The following is a 21241-nucleotide window of genomic DNA, read 5'->3' as shown; positions in this document are numbered from 1 at the left end:
CATATAATCAATAGAAATTATTAGACTCTGGTTTATATAACATCCTCATTATTAACCATGATCATCATATATAGTCCATGTATATGTTCTATAGTAAAGGAGATGACATGACAGAGGTCCAGACTGCTGATTGGATAAAACTTCTTTATTATCAGTTATTGCAGATCAATGAGAGTCTGATGAATAGATGCTGTGTGTCAGAGTCAGTGTGCTCCACCCTCAGAGAATTACACCACCTCCTGATGAGATTCAACCAGTTCAGCTCCAACAACCACATCTATCATCCCTCCATCTATCATCCATCCATCTATCATCCCTCCATCCATCCATTCAGTTTCAAATGTCACAAGAATAACTTATGTCCTTCTTTGTTTCTAGAAAAAGTCAAGAAAAAAAAGAAGAAGCGGAAGAAGAAGGAGAAGAAGAAGAAGAAGCAGAGTACAGTCAGTGTGGAGCTTCCTCCTTCACAGTGACCAGATGACAGGATGAGTCCAGCTCTGATTGTTTCACTGCTCTCTGTTGTCATCACGACACTGATAACTGTGAAAGAAATGCAGTCCAACAGAAGACACAGTCTTTTCTGTTTGAGGACCCCCAAAGGGCAAAACTCATCAAAATGGGGCCCCTGACAACGTCTGAGGGCCACTGGTAAACTTTCTATCTGTGTGTGTGTGTGTGTGTGTGTGTGTGTGTGTGTGTGTGTGTGACAGGGAGAGTGGTGTAGTAAAACTTTACGTCAGGAAGGTTATCATGTATCCCCAAGACGTGTCTTCTTATTATCTGCTTCCACACACACACACACACACACACACACACACACACACACACACACACACACACACACACACAAATGAAAGAACGGGACCTAATATGTCTTCTAACTGTCGGACTCACTTCGGCATTAATCCAACACATCAAGACGCAATTTACTGCAGCAACAGTCCACTTTAATTCAGACTGAACTCTGCTCTCCAACCTACCAGATGTACAGTGTTCACAGGGACGATGAGGACGAGCAGTTGTAAAAGTTCAAGTTTTGCACAAACGCGTGCTGTTGTGAGTGCTGAAGTGCTGCCGGGTTGGAAAGCACATCGTAGAAACTGTAATGTTGTCTGCAGTCATCGTGTTCCTCGTGCGCTCTACAGCTGTCGGATAATCAAACACTATATTGGCAGATTTTTAAATGGAGTTCGGCGTAGAGACCCGAACCACATAACGGCGCGTATAGGGTCTAAAGCAGCAGCTCTTCTTCTTCTTCTTCTTCTTCTTCTTCTTCTTCTTCTTCTTCTTCTTCAGCTCGACCAGAACGAAGAACATTAAAATGTACAGATGAATTTAATAAATCATCTTTGTTTCATCTTTGACTCATATTTTAAGGCTGAATATTAAACTGCGGATTTGTGGACACCAGCGTGAAATCCGACCACTCGCCACGCAGACAATCGATGAGCCATGAAGCGGATTTACACACTGAACCTCTCTCTCTCACACACACACACACACACACACACACACACACACACACACACGGTCAACACAATATAATAACACAGAACAACACAACCATGTTGACCAGAGAACAGCGACCAGAGCAACACACACTAAACACTCTTTGGTTCTATGGAGAACACAGACCGATAGTACCGACGTACCTTCTCATTGAGACGAATGATCTGGTCCATTTTGTCGTCGTTGTGTAAAAGCTCGGTGAGCTCGGTGCTGTTCAAAGCTCGGTACCCGTCCGGACAACACTTCAACTCCTGCAACTGCGCCATTTTGTTCTTTAAAGTGCGAAACAGCCTGAAACATAAAGTCCGCACAGCCGCTACATCTCACTCACATCGGAATGTATCAGCCCGCATGGAGCGTGAACACCCCGCAATACAGCGGGAACACTTCCGGTGACACCTTCACAATAAACTGCAACATCGACAGCTACACTTCCGGTGACACCTCCACAATAAAACACCACATCGACAGCTACACTTTCCTGTCTACACTTTCACAATAAAACGCAACATCAACAGCTACACTTCCTGTCTACACCTTCACAATAAAACAAGCAGTATTACCTTCAAAATAAAACAAATAGTCAACAGGTTAACTTCCTGACACCATCAAAAAATATGAACAAATTAGTACAAAGCTTTCTGTCTCCAGAGGAAGCGGCATGTCATCAGATAAACTGCCTCCAGTGATGTCAATCAGTATCGGTGGCTCAGTTGCATTGTGGGTAATGTAGGCAGCAGGTTTTAAACAGGAAGTATATTGACTGGAATAAAAGGAGTGATAGTTCAGACTGTTTGTTTCATCATGAATCCAACAGTGTTACAGGAGTGTGATGAGAGACCAAAGCCTGGAGCCTACATTACCCACAATGCAACTGAGCGACTGAGTGACATCACTGTAAAGTGTTACAGAAATCATCTTCATCATATTATTCATTGTTCATTCCTCCGTCAGTGCAGACAGTGACAGGCTGAGAGGTGAGAATTAGTTCATCACAGTTGTTTCCTTTTATCATCTTCATGTGTTTGTTTGTGTCACTTTTCTACTTTCTGAACATTTTATCATCTGAACGGTCTGTTGGGAGATTCCTCATGTCTGAACTGAGTGTCTGCATCCAAACCCACTGATATTCATGAAAGGTCTCCTGGTGACTGACAGCATGTTATTATGTGGTCAGTGTGGAGCAGCAGGACGTGTATGTAGGTCACAGCGGCGTCGGCTCAGGGCGCCACAAACACTACACATGACTGTTAGTACATGTTTGTCCCGTCTGCACTCTGATATCTGGACCGAGTGTGACTGACCGGACACACACACACTCACGCTGATGGAGGGCTCTGCTGCCACCAGGGGGCGCCACAACAACCAGTGTGACAAACAATAAGACAGTGGGTGATGGATGGATGAAGGGTGGATGGATGAAGGGTGGTTGAAGGGTGGATGGATGAAGGGTGGTTGAAGGGTGGATGATGGATGAAGGGTGGATGATGGATGAAGGTTGGATGATGGATGAAGGGTGGATGATGGATGAAGGTTGGATGATGGATGAAGGGTGGATGATGGATGAAGGTTGGATGATGGATGAAGGGTGGATGATGGATGAAGGGTGGATGATGGATGAAGGTTGGATGATGGATGTGTTGTGGAGAATCTATACAACAATAGTATCTGTTGAAGCTGAAACTCTCAGAAAGACGACACAGAGGCAAGGTTTGTAGAAAGTGGGTTCTGTTTATTCCTGGACTGACCAGACATTTATGTGCCTCGAAATCTGCCTGTACAATCACACTTGTGTGGTGATGTCCTACACCATTATCAAAATGTCACGATGACCCTTGTCTCATTGTTCCATATCTTTCCTAGTATTTCATGTACTTTCCAAGAACTCCCGAGTCTTGTGTGAGAGAGTGCGTGTATGCTCGTGCATGTGTGTGTGTGTGTTTATCCTGGTTGACTTGGCCCTACGTGGTGATTTGGAGTGTCCATGTGGTTATGTGTGTGTGTTCTTATCAAGTGTGATGTCAGTCGTATTTCCCAATCTATTGTTTATCTCAGACCCCAAAGCAGAATAACACATTCATTCACAGGTCAATACTAGTCCTCTAGTCAGGCCAGAATTCTCAATAGATGAAGGTTGGATGACTATCTACCTTCTGTTTAAATGACCAGAGTCCATTTAAAAACAATCCAATTAAAGAAAACTTCATTAATGATTTATTAACATTTGTAAATGAAGTTTATTAGAAACTGACAAAACAAAGAAAACTTTATTAACGATCTCATCATCTACATTTCACACTGGTGGAATTAAGTACATTTACTTTAAGTACTGTACTCAAGTACACTTTACTCGTGTATTTCCATTCGTGTTACTTTGTACTTCTCAGTTCCTCCACTGTATTTATTTAAGAGCTAAAGTCTGAACAGAGATGTGTTGAGATCACTGAATACACATTGTTCAGGATTAAAACTGTGGTTTCTTTTAGTGTCTGTTGGGTCTTTGACTTGTGAGCAGTTTTAAAAAGATGAATATTCTTCAAAATGTTATCAAAATAATGTTTGAGCCTCAAAGAATGAAATACTCACTGAAAGTCAAAGATCAGAGACAGATGTTGTGGGTCAGAACTTTTTGTCCTTCTTTCTTCTCCCATGAATCATGTGACGACCCCTCAGATTGATCTGGTGACCCTGTGGAGGGGCCCGACCCTTATGTTTTGAACCAGTGTACAAACTGTATATGAAGTGTCTCCACCTGAGCGCCTCCAGCAGGAACAAGCTGCTCTGACGTTCATGCAGCAGGACTAACGACAAATACTTTTTCTGTGGCTGTGGTAGAAATGCAGAACTTCAGCAGCGATCTGGTTTTATTACACATCTTTGAGTGTAAGTGTGTCGGACATGATGAGGAAATGAAGTCAGTTTGGTTTGTGACTGCAGCTGAACCACATCAGCTCTTCTGCTGACTGTTCCTCAATGTTTCTGCCAAACAGTGGAAAGATGCTGAAAGTCTGGTTTCAGTGGACAACGAGCTCATTCTTTCTCTCTGGAGTCAGGAAATGAGGCGGTTAGTCAGTCATGAACACATGCTGCGACCTTCTATCCAATCAAAACACTCCTACATAGTTTTTATCTAAGTGTTGCAGTTTTTCCAAATGTGATCTGTGCAATAAACTGAGACGACATCATCATTAATTATCTTTAATACAGAATCAGCTCTGATGAGTGAACTCAAAACAATCTGGATAAACTAAAGGAAACAAAAAAAGACGTCACGTCGGAAAAGTTACAGAGGAGACGAGGACGTATCATCGACTGTGAGGGTAGAAAAACACAAAGCTCTAAAAATTTAACTTTTAAAAATGTTTATTATCTTAGAGATGGCACATTGTTTTTACTATCTATATTTTTATTTTCTGATCTTTATTGTTGCATATTGTTTTTTATGTATTCATTGATGTAAATAAAGCTCAGTGACATCAGACTCACAGCGGCCTGCAGGAGGCAGGTTAAACTCTCTGATTAAACTCTCTGATTAAACTCTCTGATTAAACTCTGCAACATGTGTTTCTCCTGGCTGAAGGATCCATCTGTGAAAGACAGATCATCAGCAGCCTCAGTGATATTCTATGTTGTTGTTATTGTCAACAAATCCCACGATGCATCACTCTGTCACTTCCCTCCCTGTCTGTGCCTCTCATGTAAATCTTTAAAACTGTGTCACAAAAATAGAGTTGAATTCCTATAAAAGACTTAACGATCAGCTGGAGTTTTTACTGAAACAGGAGGTAACACTGCGTTTGGCAGGGGACTATTTTCAGCTGCGGATGAACACACACTGTTGCTGTGGTGACAGCAGGTGACTCAAAATGATGTGAGAAGCAACGTGGCTTCTCTCACATCAGGCTCACGCATGGTTCAATAGTTCTGGATTCATATGATCTGTTGACAGTAAGATACAAAATATTTAAAATATTTAAAAAATACTAAAAATATATGAATTTCAAAGTTTAAAAAATCTGCCTTTATATTTCTGTTTGTGTACAGAATAAACAAACAAGACACAAGTGGTGGACGGAGCCAGGCTAGCAGTTTCCCCCTGCTTTCAGTCTTCATGCTAAGCTAAGCTAATCACCTCCTGACTCAACAGCTTCATATTTAACACACACATATAGTGTAACAGTAACATCAATCTCTGTATTTCAGTTTTAAATAAAATGCAGATAAACAAATCAAGTTTTAAATTAAAAAAAAGAATAATTTTGTGCTTTCTGATCAGTTACAATGAGTCAACTAACAGTTGTTTTTTTGTTCGGTGCGACCTCGTCATGATCTCTAAACAGACTGAACTCTGCTGTTACAGTCTGAGCGTAAATGAAAGTTATTATGATAAAGATCAAATCTTCATGTCTGAGCCTTTCCTCCTCTTTACTGCTGCTCTGTCCTCTTCTTCCAGCTGCTGTTCTTATAAAACAGATCTTCATCTGCTGTTTTCTGTCTCATCAATATAAAAGTCCTCCTCACGTCTCTGCTGCAATTATCCCACATCATCGTAGTCTTCATCTTCATCCTGGACTTCAGCTTCACCTCCGAGTTCATCGATGTCATCGTAGTCCTCTGAGGTGTTGTCTGCTGCTGGATCTGGATCCTGGTACGGTGGAGGAGGAGGGACACACTTCTCCTCCTCCTCCACCTTCACATAGTCCGCCACGTCCTGCTCGTAGTCGGGTGTAGCCTGCTCGTAGTCTCCCACGTCCTGCTCGTAGTCGGGCGTAGCCTGCTCGTAGTCTCCCACGTCCTGCTCGTAGTCGGGCGTAGCCTGCTCGTAGTCTCCCACATCCTGCTCGTAGTCGGGCGTAGCCTGCTCGTAGTCTGCCACGTCCTGCTCGTAGTCGGGCGTAGCCTGCTCGTAGTCTCCCACATCCTGCTCGTAGTCGGGCGTAGCCTGCTCGTAGTCTCCCACGTCCTGCTCGTAGTCAGGTGTAGCCTGCTCGTAGTCGCCCACATCCTGTTCGAAGTCGTCCTTCACCTGTTCGTAGTCGGGTGTAGTCTCCTCGCAGTCGGGTCCCTCAGCCAGGTTCTCATAACTTTGAGCCTCTGAAACAGAAAATGTCAAAGTCACTTCATAGTCTCATGATATTGTGACTTTCTAAGAGTTACAGAGATCAGTGATGTGGTGACAGACTGTGGCAGGATTCTGACAGTGTGACAGCAGTTTGATGTGTTTCCTCTGGTGGACAGAACAAACCTGAGTCAAAGTGACAAAGTCCACTTTGTCACAAAGTTCCAGTTCTTATCTAAACTCATTAAATAATGACACACTGAGATGGCGGCTGACCCGACCTACAATCCCAAAGCATCAGTATTTAACGAGTTTCAGACTCAAAAATCATCTTTCTTACAAATTAGACAGTGAGAGCTGAAACACGAGACACCCACTAAGCTAACAACAGCTAACAGCTAACAAACTGGATTCACAGAGTCCAGGAGAAAAGCTGATCGCGGCATGTTGAGTGTGAGAGCTTCTTGGTTTCAGCTGCACTGAAAGTCAACATGTCTTCAGTGAAGTCCGAGGCTGTGTTGGACAGGAGCAGGATCAACTTCCAGGTCCATGTCCTCAGTCCTTAAGTCCTTCAGTCCCTCAATCCTTCAGTCCCTCAGTCCCTCAGTCCTTCAGTCCTTCAGTCCTTCAGTCCCTCAATCCTTCAGTCCCTCAGTCCTTCAGTCCCTCAGTCCCTCAGTCCTTCAGTCCCTCAGTCCCTCAATCCTTCAGTCCCTCAGTCCCTCAGTCCTTCAGTCCTTCAGTCCCTCAGTCCTTCAGTCCTTCAGTCCCTCAATCCTTCAGTCCCTCAGTCCCTCAGAATGATCTTCAGCAGGAAATGCTTCCATTACGACCTTGTTGTTATAGAGGCAAAGTGTTGAGCCTCTCCCATGTCCATGCTCACAGGTTGCGGCTTCAGCAACCACATCACATCACATCGTATTGATCGTCTTCTCTGTGTAAACCTCAGACAGGAAGAACCTGCAGCAGGACCAACACTTCTAGCAGATCTAGAGACATTTAAAGTGACAGCAGGTTGAAGAGCTTCAATCTCTCTCACCACCGTCCTCCAGAGGCAGAGGTTAAAGCTTCGGTCCTGGTTGAAAGCAGCATCACTGTCTCATTCCTTACATGTGACGGAGGTCCTGCAGCTCCTGGTCAGATGAGTGATTGGGGTTCAGCAGCAGAGTCCTGGACTCCTCTGGACGTTTGATCTCAAGATAAAACTTCACCTTCACAGCACCTGAACATTTCATCACCTCAGCATCGGTATTACAACTCGTCATAGAACCTGATCTTCTCTTTGTGTGGAACCATGATCACCATCTACAGCCAGCGAGCTCTCACTGTCAACAAAGACTGACACAGCTACAGCAGGACAGCTGCTGTGTCCTCATCCAGGAGCTGCTGTGTCGTCATGCAGGAGCTGCTGTGTCCTCATTCAGGAGCTGGTCCGTCCTCATCCGGGAGCTGCTGTGTCCTCATCCAGGAGCTGCTGTGTCCTCATTCAGGAGCTGGTCCGTCCTAATCTGGGAGCTGCTGTGTCCTCATCCAGGAGCTGGTCCGTCCTCATCCAGGAGCTGCTGTGTCCTCATCCAGAAGCTGGTCCGTCCTCATCCAGGAGCTGGTCCATCCTCATCCGGGAGCTGCTGTGTCCTCATCCAGGAGCTGGTCCGTCCGCATCCAGGAGCTGCCGTGTCCTCATCCAGGAGCTGGTCCGCCCTCATCCAGGAGCTGCTGTGTCCTCATCCAGGAGCTGCTGTGTCGTCATACAAGAGCTGCTGTTTCCTCATCCAGGAGCTGCTGTGTCGTCATACAAGAGCTGCTGTGTCCTCATTCAGGAGCTGGTCCGTCCTCATCCAGGAGCTGCTGTGTCCTCATCCAGGAGCTGGTCCATCCTCATCCAGGAGCTGCTGTGTCGTCATACAAGAGCTGCTGTGTCCTCATCCAGGAGCTGCTGTGTCGTCATACAAGAGCTGCTGTGTCCTCATTCAGGAGCTGGTCCGTCCTCATCCAGGAGCTGCTGTGTCGTCATCCAGGAGCTGGTCCATCCTCATCCAGGAGCTGCTGTGTCGTCATCCAGGAGCTGGTCCGCCCTCATCCAGGAGCTGCTGTGTCGTCATACAAGAGCTGCTGTGTCCTCATCCAGGAGCTGCTGTGTCATCATACAAGAGCTGCTGTGTCCTCATTCAGGAGCTGGTCCGTCCTCATCCAGGAGCTGCTGTGTCCTCATCCAGGAGCTGGTCCATCCTCATCCAGGAGCTGCTGTGTCCTCATCCAGGAGCTGGTCTGTCCTCATCCAGGAGCTGGTCCATCCTCATCCGGGAGCTGCTGTGTCCTCATCCAGGAGCTGGTCCATCCGCATCCAGGAGCTGCTGTGTCCTCATCCAGGAGCTGCTGTGTCCTCATTCAGGAGCTGGTCCATCCTAATCCGGGAGCTGCTGTGTCCTCATCCAGGAGCTGGTCCGTCCTCATCCAGGAGCTGCTGTGTCCTCATTCAGGAGCTGGTCCGCCCTCATCCAGGAGCTGCTGTGTCCTCATCCAGAAGCTGGTCCGTCCTCATCCAGGAGCTGCTGTGTCCTCATCCAGGAGCTGGTCCATCCTCATCCGGGAGCTGCTGTGTCCTCATCCAGGAGCTGGTCCGTCCGCATCCAGGAGCTGCTGTGTCCTCATCCAGGAGCTGGTCCGCCCTCATCCAGGAGCTGCTGTGTCCTCATCCAGGAGCTGCTGTGTCGTCATACAAGAGCTGCTGTGTCCTCATTCAGGAGCTGGTCCGTCCTCATCCAGGAGCTGCTGTGTCCTCATCCAGGAGCTGGTCCATCCTCATCCAGGAGCTGCTGTGTCGTCATCCAGGAGCTGGTCCGCCCTCATCCAGGAGCTGCTGTGTCGTCATACAAGAGCTGCTGTGTCCTCATCCAGGAGCTGCTGTGTCGTCATACAAGAGCTGCTGTGTCCTCATTCAGGAGCTGGTCCGTCCTCATCCAGGAGCTGCTGTGTCCTCATCCAGGAGCTGGTCCATCCTCATCCAGGAGCTGCTGTGTCCACCACAGTGTGCTTCACTTGTCACTGTCAACAAATGTGTTGTTTGGTCTGATCTGTAGAAACTGTGAACATCATCACATCAGACACTCAGTCTGATCTTGGGTATGAAGTTTGGTTCAGAAACTCAGAACATGTGATTTCGCTTTTATGTTTAATAATTTTACTGTCAGAGGTCAGAGGTTTGTTTGGTTTCTCACCACAGATAGCCTACCACCCTGTTTTCATCCTATAGACTCTGGTTTTGTCAGACGTCAGCTGTGATGAGGTTTTGTGTTCAGCTCTTGAGATGATGTGGTGAGAGTGAGAGGAGGACCTGAGGTTCTGGGCGATTTAAAGGAGAATTATTGGGTTATTTGATCCAACAGAGTCTGACCTGCAGTGAGAAACTGTGTGCGAGGAGGTAAAGGTGGAGTGTCGCCTGTCAGCTTCCTCTCCTGGTACTGGTTGTTCCTGAGAAGACACGAAACGTGACAAAGTCAGAACACAGTGAGATAATCAGAAGGTTTCTTCTGACGACACAGTCTCAGGCTGAGGTACAACATCTGTATCCTAACAGTTCAGTTTGTAACATGAGCATAACTAGAAGAGAGTTAGCTGCTGGATCTGAAGGACAATGGTTGATGATGTTGCTGAAAGCAAAGTTACGGACATTTATTCAGATCAAGCGTTCGTTCGGCCCTGAAGAATGTGAATTAGGAGACCTTGACAATGAATCACATTTTCTTCTGTATCATGATGAGTTCAGAGTTTCTGTCTGTTCAACATCCAGAAACAATGAACAGCTGCTTGATTTTAATGCTGATAATTGATATTAAAGTCTGGAACAAACGTCCGGACGGTTTGTCGTCTGTGAGCTGCTGCGCTGGTTTCTGCTCTTTGTTCTCTCCTCTGATAATAATGTCTTCACATTATTTAAGCAGGACTCAATAATGAAATTAATCAATCAATCAAAAATAAAACAACATTTTGTGGTTTTATGAAAAGTTATTCAGGCACATCATCATAATTTTACACTTCAGCTGTGATGAACTCAACACAGATGTGTTTCACACAAACTGTGTCAATGAATGTGAATCACATGTGAAACTGTCAGTTTGTTAAAGCAGCTCTGTGAAGTTCTGGAGAAGAAATTCAAACTCTGAATTTGAACATTAATGAGGTAATAATACAAACTTTCTCCATTGGTGAATAAACAAGCTGTTCTCAGAGGACAATAAGGTCCCAGAACACTGTCTGAAGCTAGAAAGGTGGCAGGGTCCGCCACATATAAACACAGTTAAACACTATGAACTGTGTTGTCCTTTAAGGTCAGTTTGTTTAGTTGGTTTGAAGATGTTTCTCTTCTCATTAACATTTACTCACCAGAACTACAGACTGCTCCTTTAAAGTGAAAATTAAAATTATTTTTCTTTTCATTTGTTAAGTTTTCACATGTGACATTTTCTGAGGGGACGTTAGTGATTCAGCCAGCCACTGTGCCTCTGAACAGGCTAACTATTTCCCTCTGTTTCCAGTCTTTATGCTAAACTAAGCTAAGCTAAGTGACAAGTGTGAGTTTGGTATCAATCTCCTCAATCTGACTCTTGGCAAAGAAAGTAAACAGGTGTGGACATAAAGGAGTGAACTTACACCGTGATCTAACTTAACAATCCTGAGAAGATCCATGTATTCAACAACACATCATTACATATGTATATAAATGTAAACATTACGTGGCTCTGAAGTCAGATCTTCTGTGCAGCTGTGAGATTCTGTGTTTGCCTGTGAAGAAAAAACAAAAGGTGATGAAGTTAAATGTAATAAAATGTAAAGAACAAACTGACGTTGAAGCTTTGAGGACAAAATGAATAAACAGGCTTTAAACATCATGTCAGAGGGTTTTAATTTACTTTGAGTTGACAGAATGAAGAGACACGTCTGATGTCCTCATGAGACACATTATCACATCAGTGCTCCGTCCTCAGGGATCATTAAAGTTTCATCACGTCCACACGGACCACTAATAATAGTCTTCATACAATTATAATAATGTTTCCTCTCACATTAATACTTCAGCAGTTACAAGCTGTCATAGTTTCTCTTCTTGTTCTGCTCTGATTTGTGGTGATCAAGTACATTATTGGTTTTTCAGTTAACTGAAGAAAACAAATGGAGATCCTGAGAGTGAAACTGATCGTGTCCGTCAAAGATCAATGTTTTATCTGTTCATGTAGACGCTACTTTCAGTCGGCTCATTAGAACACTTGGATGTCTGGATATAGTATAAAGGTTACAGTATACAGTATACAGTATATAGTATACAGTAAATAGTATATAGTATACAGTATAGTAAATGACCAGGTAGAGTTGTGTGAAACACACTCTGCGGAGTGAAGAATCAGAATCAGAATCAGAATCAGAAATCAGAATCAGAAATTAGAATCAGAAAGAGTTTTATTGCCAAGTAGGTTTTCACATACAAGGAATTTGTTTTGGTCTCGAAAGTGCGTGTGCCAAACAATAAACAATAAATAGACAACATGAAAACGAGACAGGCAGAACCATAAGTGATAACAAAGTGAAAGAGATATGTAATCACATGTCTCTCATTAGTGCAACATGACTGTATGGTGTCAGCAAGAGGTAGAGACATTTTCAGTTTCAGTGTCAGTGTCAGTGGGGGACCCGGGCATTGTTTTTGAGGCCAACTGCAGTTGGGAAGAAACTGAGTTTGTGCCTTGAGGTTTTGGTCCTGATTGACCGCAGCCTCCTGCCGGAGGGGAGTGGTTCAAAGAGCTTATACCCAGGGTGGGAGGGGTCGGCCATGATCCTAGCTACCCTCCCCAGGGCCCTGGAGGCATGCAGGTCGTGGAGGGATGGCAGACAGCAGCCAATCACCCTCTCAGCAGAGCGAATGATACGCTGCAGTCTGCTCTTGTCCTTTGCAGAGGCAGCTGCGTACCAGATGGTGATGGAGGAGGTGAGGATGAACTCAATGATGGAGGTGTAGAAGAGCACCATCATTGGCTTTGGCAGGTTGTACTTCTTCAGCTGCTGCAGGAAGTACATCCTCTGCTGAGCCTTTTTGAGGAGGGTGCTGGTGTTCAGCTCCCACTTGAGGTCCTGGGTGATGATGATGCCCAGGAAGCGGAAGGACTCCACAGAGTCCACAGGGGAGCCACACAGGGTGATGGGGGCGGGTGGGGCTGGGTTTCTCCTAAAGTCCACAACCATTTCCACTGTCTTTAGAGCATTTAGCTCCAAGCTGTTTTTTCCGCACCAGGACACCAGGTGATCAATCTCCCACCTGTAGGCGGACTCATCACCACCAGAGATGAGCCCAATGAGGGTGGTGTCGTCCGCAAACTTTAGGAGCTTGACCGACTGGTGACTGGCGGTGCAGCTGTTTGTGTACAGGGACAAGAGTAGAGGGGAGAGGACACAGCCTTGAGGGGAGCCGGTGCTGATGGTCCGGGAGTCAGAGACGTGTTTCCCCAGCTTCACATACTGCTTCCTGTCAGACAGGAAGTTAGTTAGTGATCCACCTGCAGGTGGAGTCTGGTACATGCAGCTGGGAGAGCTTGTCCTGCAGCAGAGCTGGGTTGATGGTGTTAAAGGCAGAGCTAAAATCCACAAACAGGATCCTGGCATAGGTTCCTACTGAGTCCAGGTGTTGGAGGATGAAGTGGAGGGCCATGTTTACTGCATCATCCACCGATCTGTTGGGGTCTAGGAATGGGTCTGTGATGGTTTTGAGGTGGGTCAAAACAAGGCGCTCAACTGGGTGAGTTGATTTGGATCCCGGGGGATGGTGACAGGCCTGACCCATGTTTTATCAAAACGGCAGTAGAACCCGTTCAGGTCATTGGCCATTTGTAAGTCGTTTGTAGAGTGGGGGGCTTTTGGTTTGTAGTTGGTGATCTGTCTGAGACCCTTCCAGACAGAGGCTGAGTTGTTGTCTGAGAGCTGCTGTTGTAGCTTCTCAGAGTACAGCCGTTTAGCATCTCTCACCTCCTTGCTAAACCTGTATTTGGCCTCTTTAAACCCGTCTTTGTCCCCCACTCCTAAACGCTTTCTCCTTGGCCAGTCTGAGAAACACACTCTGCTGAGTGAAACACACTCTGCTGAGTGAAACACACTCTGCTGTGTGAAACACACTCTGCTGTGTGAAACACACTCTGCTGTGTGAAACACACTCTGCTGTGTGAAACACACCCTGCTGAGTGAAACACACTGCTGAGTGAAACACACTCTGCTGAGTGAAACACACTCTGCTGTGTGAAACACACTGCTGAGTGAAACACACTCTGCTGTGTGAAACACACTGCTGAGTGAAACACACTCTGCTGTGTGAAACACTCTGCTGAGTGAAACACACTCTGCTGAGTGAAACACACTGCTGAGTGAAACACACTCTGCTGTGTGAAACACACTCTGCTGAGTGAAACACACTCTGCTGTGTGAAACACTCTGCTGTGTGAAACACACTCTGCTGTGTGAAACACACTCTGCTGTGTGAAACACTCTGCTGTGTGAAACACACTCTGCTGTGTGAAACACACTCTGCTGTCTCACGCTGACAGACTGTAGAAACCTCAGGAGGAAGTCCAGCGGGTGGAGCTCACATGGCGAACACTGACCGTGCTGCCACTGCTGCTCACTTGGTTGTTGGTGTTGCTACATGGTTGATTAATGAAGGCTCAGTTTAATGTACAACAGGTTTCATACCGAGTGTGTAGTCGGGGCTCCGCTCCATTAATCCTCATATTAATAAACAGAATTCAATTCCTGCCCCTGTCATTTTAACAGCCCAAAGAAAAAGAGGTCGGTGCAACGAGCCCTTACAAGAGCTCTATCCTGGAGCACCGAGCCCAAATGTCTCCTTAGTTCAGCCAGGTTGTCTCTGTTCTGCAGTGTTCTGCTCCATAAGCCTCTTCTTGACCTCCTTTATGCTGCTCTCCATCCTCCCAATAGCTCTTTTCATCTCCGCAGTAGCAGATGCTGTATACTGTTGACAAAAGTGTCTAATTTGGCACTTCCCCACATCCCACCAAAAGCTGAGTGAATCAAACTCCTCCTTCCTTTCTCCCCACACCACCCAAACATCTTTAAAACAAGAGAAAAAAAGGGCATCTTGCAAAAGCCTCACATTGAATACAGAGTGCCTACATCCTGAGGAAATATTCAGGTGACACTGGACCATACGGTGGTCTGAAAATACTGCAGGGGACAACTGTGTCCTAACCAGTCTATTGTTGTGTCTACTGAAAATATATATCCTGTCCAGCCTGGCTGCACTAACCTAACCCTATCGGGCCCTGTTTTCACCCATGTAAAGCCCCTCTTGTCTGGGTGTTTAACCCTCCATGTATCCACCAGATCATAATCTGTTAAAATCCCACCCGGTACACTGGCTGAATCCACATGTGGCTCTTCACCCTTCCTGTCTAGATGCGGATCAACAGTACAGTTAAAATCCCCCCCCAGCACTAAGATGTCGTCCTGCTCAACCTGAGATAATTCCTGTTTCAGAGCCTCAAACAGCACCACCCCTTACCTGCCTGTATTATGTGCATACACATTCATAAACACAAACACCAGCCCCTGAACTGTCACCCTCACGACCAACAGCCTGCCTTCACAAACCTACTTCTGTGAAATCACACCGACTGCCAACACTGCAACCCCTGCAACCCCTAATCTGAGGAGGAGGAGGAGAAAATAAGAAGACGACTAAGACAAAGAAGAAGGAGGAGGAGAAGAAGAAGAAGAAGAAGGAGAAGAAGAAGAAGAAGAAGAAGAAGACAAAGAAGAAGGAGAAGAAGAAGAAGAAGGAGGAGGAGGAGAAAATAAGATGAAGACTAAGGCTGTGTCCGAAATCACCCCCTACTCACTATATAGTGACTACGCCATTTTGTAGTGGTGTCCGAATGTTTAGTGATTATTGATATTCACTACATAGTGCACTCATTGTGTCCCACAATGCACCGCGAAATGTAGTGAACATCCGATGGTCACTAACCGAAGCAAGATATCCCATCATGCATTGCCAGAAATTCTCTGGCATTGCGCTGATGGGAAAATGACGGACGGACGGGAGGAAAGATGACATTAATGTGGTACGTTTTAATTGTGCGACAGCGATGACGTAATTAACGGCGCCAAGAGTAGTGTCCGAAAGTGTCCGAAAGATTTTCAGTTGAGCTCACTATATAGTCCACTACATTTATCTCCCCATGTAGGGAGTAGGGAGCAGGGAATGAGTGAGTGATTTCTGACACAGCCTAAGACAAAGAAGAAGGAGGAGGAGGCGAAGAAGAAGAAGAAGAAGAAGACAAAGAAGAAGGAGAAGAAGAAGAAGAAGAAGGAGGAGGAGGAGGAGGAGGAGAAAATAATAAGAAGACTAAGACAAAGAAGAAGGAGGAGGAGAAGAAGGAGGAGAAGAAGGAGGAGAAGAAGAAGAAGGAGAAGAAGAAGAAGAAGGAGGAGGAGGAGGAGGAGGAGAAAATAATAAGAAGACTAAGACAAAGAAGAAGGAGGAGGAGAAGGAGAAGAAGAAGAAGAAGAAGGAGGAGGAGGAGGAGGAGGAGGAGAAAATAATAATAATAAGAAGAAGACAAAGAAGAAGGAGGAGCAGAAGAAGGAGGAGGAGGAGAAGAAGAAGAAGAAAAAGAAGAAGAAAAAGGAGGAGAAGAGGAGAAGGAGAACAAGAAGGAGGAGGAGAAGAGGAGAAGGAGAAGAAGAAGAAGAAGAAGAAAAAAAAGGAGGAGAAGAGGAGAAGGAGAAGAAGAAGAAGAAGGAGGAGGAGAAGAAAATAAGAAGAATAAGAAAAAGAAGAAGGAGGAGAAGAAGAAAAGGCTGTACTGTATACGACTGTATATGACTGTATATGACTGTATATGAATATATATGACTGTATATGACTGTATATGACTGTATATGAATATATATGACTGTATATGACTGTATATGACTGTATATTACTGTATATGAATATATATGACTGTATATGACTGTATATGAATATATATGACTGCTGTATATGAATGTATATGACTGTATATGACTGTATATGAATATATATGAATGTATGTGACTATATATGAATATATATGAATGTATGTGACTATATATGAATATATATGACTGTATATGACTGTATATGACTATATATGAATGTATGTGACTGTATACGAATGTATATGACTGTATATGAATATATATGACTGTATATGAATATATATGACTGTATATGACTGTATATGAATATATATGAATGTATGTGACTGTATATGACTGTATATGAATATATATGAATGTATGTGACTGTATATGACTGTATATGAATATATATGACTGCTGTATATGAATGTATATGACTGTATATGACTGTATATGAATATATATGAATGTATGTGACTGTATATGACTGTATATGAATATATATGACTGTATATGAATATATATGAATGTGTATGACTGTATATGAATGTATGTGACTGTATATGAATGTATGTGACTGTATGTGAATGTATGTGACTGTATATGACTGTGTATGACTGTATATGACTGTATATGACTGTATATGAATATATATGAATGTATATGAATGTGTATGACTGTATATGAATGTATGTGACTGTATATGAATGTGTATGACTGTATATGAATGTATGTGACTGTATATGAATGTATGTGACTGTATGTGAATGTATGTGACTGTATATGACTGTGTATGACTGTATATGACTGTATATGAATGCCTCTGCTCTCTGTCTTCACATGCTTGACAGCTGTATCGCAGCTCTGAGCTTCATGACAAACTGATTCTCTGACTCAGAAGCTGAACGGTCTGTAGGTTCAGGCCGCCTCAGTCACTGGGATGGTTTTATTTATAAAGTCATTCTTGGCAAACTCCCTGTTTACTTCTCTTTCTTTTAAACTAGAAATGTGGAAATCACTTCGTCTTCATTCTCTTGACATCTTGTCATTTGTTGATCTGACCTGGTTCAGTAGACCTGGTTCAATAGACCTGGTTCAATAGACCTGGTTCAATAGACCTGGTTCAGTAGACCTGGTTCAATAGACCTGGTTCAGTAGACCTGGTTCAGTAGACCTGGTTCAATAGACCTGGTTCAGTAGACCTGGTTCAATAGACCTGGTTCAGTAGACCTGGTTCAATAGACCTGGTTCAGTAGACCTGGTTCAGTAGACCTGGTTCAGTAGACCTGGTTCAATAGACCTGGTTCAATAGACCTGGTTCAGTAGACCTGGTTCAGTAGACCTGGTTCAATAGACCTGGTTCAGTAGACCTGGTTCAATAGACCTGGTTCAGTAGACCTGGTTCAATAGACCTGGTTCAGTAGACCTGGTTCAGTAGAGGCTTAATAAAAATGATCAGAGTGATGTCTCTGCTGATATTTCATGTCCTGATGGAGTTTCGGAGGATAATAAAACATGTTGGCTGTATCATGTGAAGTATTGTACGCCATGATTTTAGAGAATCTGAGGCTGATGCATTTTAAATGTTATATTTAACATGTTGTGTGTTATGGTTTGTTATATTGTACCATTAAGTAATAAAACATTGTGACGCCTCACAAATATTAAACATTGTTTGCATGGTGTCTCTTCTTCAGATCATCCTGTTGTGTTTCTATGTTAACCAGAGGGAAAGAAGAAGTGTGAGAACAAACAGGAAAAAGAAGTAAATATCTTATTTTGACATGCAAATGATGGAGCCTCTTCCAGTAACAGTGTCAGGCGTGTCAGATGAGTTTGGACCTACCTGCTCTGAAGAGACACCTGTTGATGAGGAGGAAGATGAGGATGATCACCACCGACACAAAGATCATCCCGACGATCACCCACAGCCACAGATATCTCCTCCACGCACTCATGGTCATCCCGCTGCACACCTCAGAGCAGAAACACAAGTATAATCCTGCTGGGACGTGAGAGCTGCTGCTTTTCAGTTACAGCCGGACGATCGGAAAGAAGAGCGTTCACCACTTCCTCTTTCTGACTCAGTCTGCAGGTTATTTCTGTATTTATGATCTCAGAACCAAACTGACTCTTTAAGATCTCCAGGGACTTTTCATTGTCAAGTCAAGAATCACTCAAATGTGTCTGAACAGCTTTTAAATTAACAGTTTATTATTTATCATTTCTGTCTTTTATCTGCATGAACAGAATAATGTTAAAGCTCTGTTCTCTGTTTATCTGTGCGGTCCGTATCCTCCCTGTCAAACTGCTTCCTGTCACGTCCCAACGAATAAACAGAAAATAAAACCAGGCGGACAAAAACTGATGATTCACTCTAAAGCCTTTTTTTAATAATGAGACATATTTCAATATTTTATGACACAAAGATGCACACTGAAAAGTTTAATTATTCTTCTAAACAAACTGACTTTCACTGTTAAAGTTAGGCCCTTTATTTTTATACTTAATTTTCTTTATTCACTGATCTAAAATAACAATACAATCATTTTTATTATTAATACTTTTTATAATTAATGCTTTTTACTGTAACAAACACTCAGAGAGATTCTTACCTTCCAGAGAAAAGCTGGTTTGAGTTCAGGCTGGGTTCAAGTGTCCTGACGCTCTCAGTAGATGGACAATGATGATGATGATGATGATGATGATGATGATGATGATGATGATGATGATGTTGATGAGGGGATGATGATGTTGATGAGGATGGTATTATTGATTTATGACAGTAGTCATCGTGTGTTTCATTTGCATGACAGTTTCTAATTTTCTTATTTTACCAGAGAAACTCTCCTCCCCACCCTCCACCACGCTCCACTGACCACAGCATGTGTGTGTGTGTATGTGTATGTGTGTGTGTATGTGTGTGTGTGTGTGTGTGTGTGTGTATGTGTGTGTGTGTGTGTGTGTGTGTGTGTGTGTGTGTGTGTGTGTGGTTTATGTACGTGTGTGGTGTGTGTGTATGTGTGTGTATGTGGTGTATGTGGTGTATGTATGTGTGATGTTAAATATGGTTATATTTCATATATTTATGACAGTTTCCATTGAAGTCAGAGTCTTGTGACAGTTTGTGTCCAAGCTGTCACAACATCACTTCCGCCCGCTTTATATTTTCAGTTCCTCTTAAATCAGCTTTCGCTGGTTTTAACAGCTAACCCACATCACATCAGTCCAACTCGAACCTTCCTGCCTTTTATTAACTTCTTTTTACCTCAAGTGTTTCTGAAGACACACATTTAAATTTGAATGTGCAACTTGATGTTTTCTAATTCAGTCCAAATTACTTTTATTTTGAAAGGTACCACCGGAATAATCAAGCTAGCTATATTTAGTAAACATATTACCGGAATCAGACGCTCCTCCGTGTTAACTTGTAAACGTTGAGTAGGATGTGGCTGTAAGACGTTTTCATTGACATTAAAACTAAACTATGTGTTTGTATGTGGTGAGGGTCTTTGTGTTTGTATTGTACAGGTTCAACTGGCTTCATCGAGCAGTGACGTGTAGATGTTATTTTGAAAGTGTAACCGGAAGTATTGTCTCGGCGCCGTCCCTAGCTTGTCGTCAGTTGTGATGTTAGCCTGTTTTCTTGGACAGCCGAGCTCTTCTGCCTCTCCTCTGCTTGTTGGCTGAAGCCCCGCAGGAACCATGGCCGAGCAGGCCTCGGGCCCGCCGCTGTCGTCCCAACATGACGGTAAATGTGTCGTGTTTGTCGGGTTGGGTGTGAGTGTGGAGGGCTGGAGCTCCGGAGCAGCGGCCTCTGCATCCTTCACAACATTAGCTTGTTAGCATCGTCAGGGCGACGTGTCACTGCTGTCAGTGTCAGGCTGAACATTAGTGCTGCGCAGCGGGTTCACTCCAACACTGTCCGGCTGCTGATCCACGCGCCATGTCGCTGAACAGGAGCGGTGTGTTGTAGCATCTTATTAAGCTAACGGTGTTTTCTCTGCTAGCTAACTGAAACCTACAGCTAGCTGTTAGCGGTTAGCTGTTAGCCTGTCGTTGTGATGTGGAGTTCGGTACCGGCCTCTGTCATATGGATCATATGAGTCCATCACTGTGTGCTGTGTGAGGCTGGACCAGCATCCAGGCGGATCATCTTTCAGGAGGGCTCTCTCTCTGGGTCTCAAACTGGGGTCCGGGGCCGTCCTGGGGTCCTGCAGGAGTCTGTGCTGCAGCTGTAGATCTGTGAATTTAATTCAGATTGTAACCGTGTCGTTGGTCCTCAGTTACAGTCTGAACACACACATGTTTTAATAAATCAAATACAGACGGTTTGATGTCAGCAAACTTTAAAGGTGCTATATGTGAGAAGTGGCCATGCTCAAAACAAACAGAGGAACTGCTAACTGCTGCTAACTGTAGCCCTCAGCTAGTTAGCTCAGTTAGCCGTGCAGCTAGCGGTCCGGCCTGGGAGCTCAAGGAGCAGAGGAGTGTTTACACCACTAGCACAGGAGCTTTGACCTGAGACTGGTGGGGCTAGCTGGTTAGCATGCTAACTTGTGTAGATCTGTCTGCAGCACATACAACAGTTATTAATGAACTATGAAGTTAAACGTCTGTTGATAGTTTGTGTTCATTCCTACATAGTGCTCCTTTAAACTGCACAGAGTCTGACATGTGTTGGACTCAGTGTTCAGGTCTCGGCTCAGTTCAGTCTGTGTCTGGATGCTG

General features: G+C 44.3%; 3 protein-coding genes across 3 annotated transcripts in view; 1 reads left to right on the top strand and 2 right to left on the bottom strand.

Annotated features, from left to right (window-relative positions):
- Positions 1–1883, bottom strand: part of vps37d (VPS37D subunit of ESCRT-I) — a 30312-nt gene extending 28429 nt beyond the window's left edge. Inside the window, exon 1 of the mRNA XM_073479564.1 lies at positions 1653–1883. Coding sequence (XP_073335665.1) covers positions 1653–1775 — 123 coding nt within the window. The 5' untranslated portion in view covers positions 1776–1883. The remainder of the gene's footprint in view (positions 1–1652) is intronic.
- Positions 1884–4745: 2862 nt separating this feature from the next.
- Positions 4746–19223, bottom strand: LOC141007430 (uncharacterized). The gene is made up of 5 exons (XM_073479793.1): positions 19126–19223; positions 18357–18486; positions 11302–11350; positions 9963–10039; positions 4746–6603 (listed from the first exon to the last, which is right to left on the bottom strand). The coding sequence occupies exons 2-5, from the start codon at positions 18472–18474 to the stop codon at positions 6044–6046; spliced, it is 804 nt and encodes a 267-aa protein (XP_073335894.1). The 5' UTR covers positions 18475–18486; positions 19126–19223; the 3' UTR covers positions 4746–6043.
- Positions 19224–20136: 913 nt separating this feature from the next.
- The window catches only part of rabep1 (rabaptin, RAB GTPase binding effector protein 1), a 19732-nt gene continuing 18627 nt past the window's right edge, over positions 20137–21241 (top strand). The window contains exon 1 of the mRNA XM_073479184.1: positions 20137–20261. Within this exon, the coding sequence (XP_073335285.1) occupies positions 20216–20261 (46 nt within the window). The 5' untranslated portion in view covers positions 20137–20215. The remainder of the gene's footprint in view (positions 20262–21241) is intronic.

This window comes from Pagrus major, chromosome 13 (genome assembly GCF_040436345.1).
Source record: "Pagrus major chromosome 13, Pma_NU_1.0".
NCBI lineage: Eukaryota > Metazoa > Chordata > Actinopteri > Spariformes > Sparidae > Pagrus > Pagrus major.
Note: the sequence above shows the minus strand (reverse complement) of the source record. Positions and strands in the feature narration are given on the sequence as shown.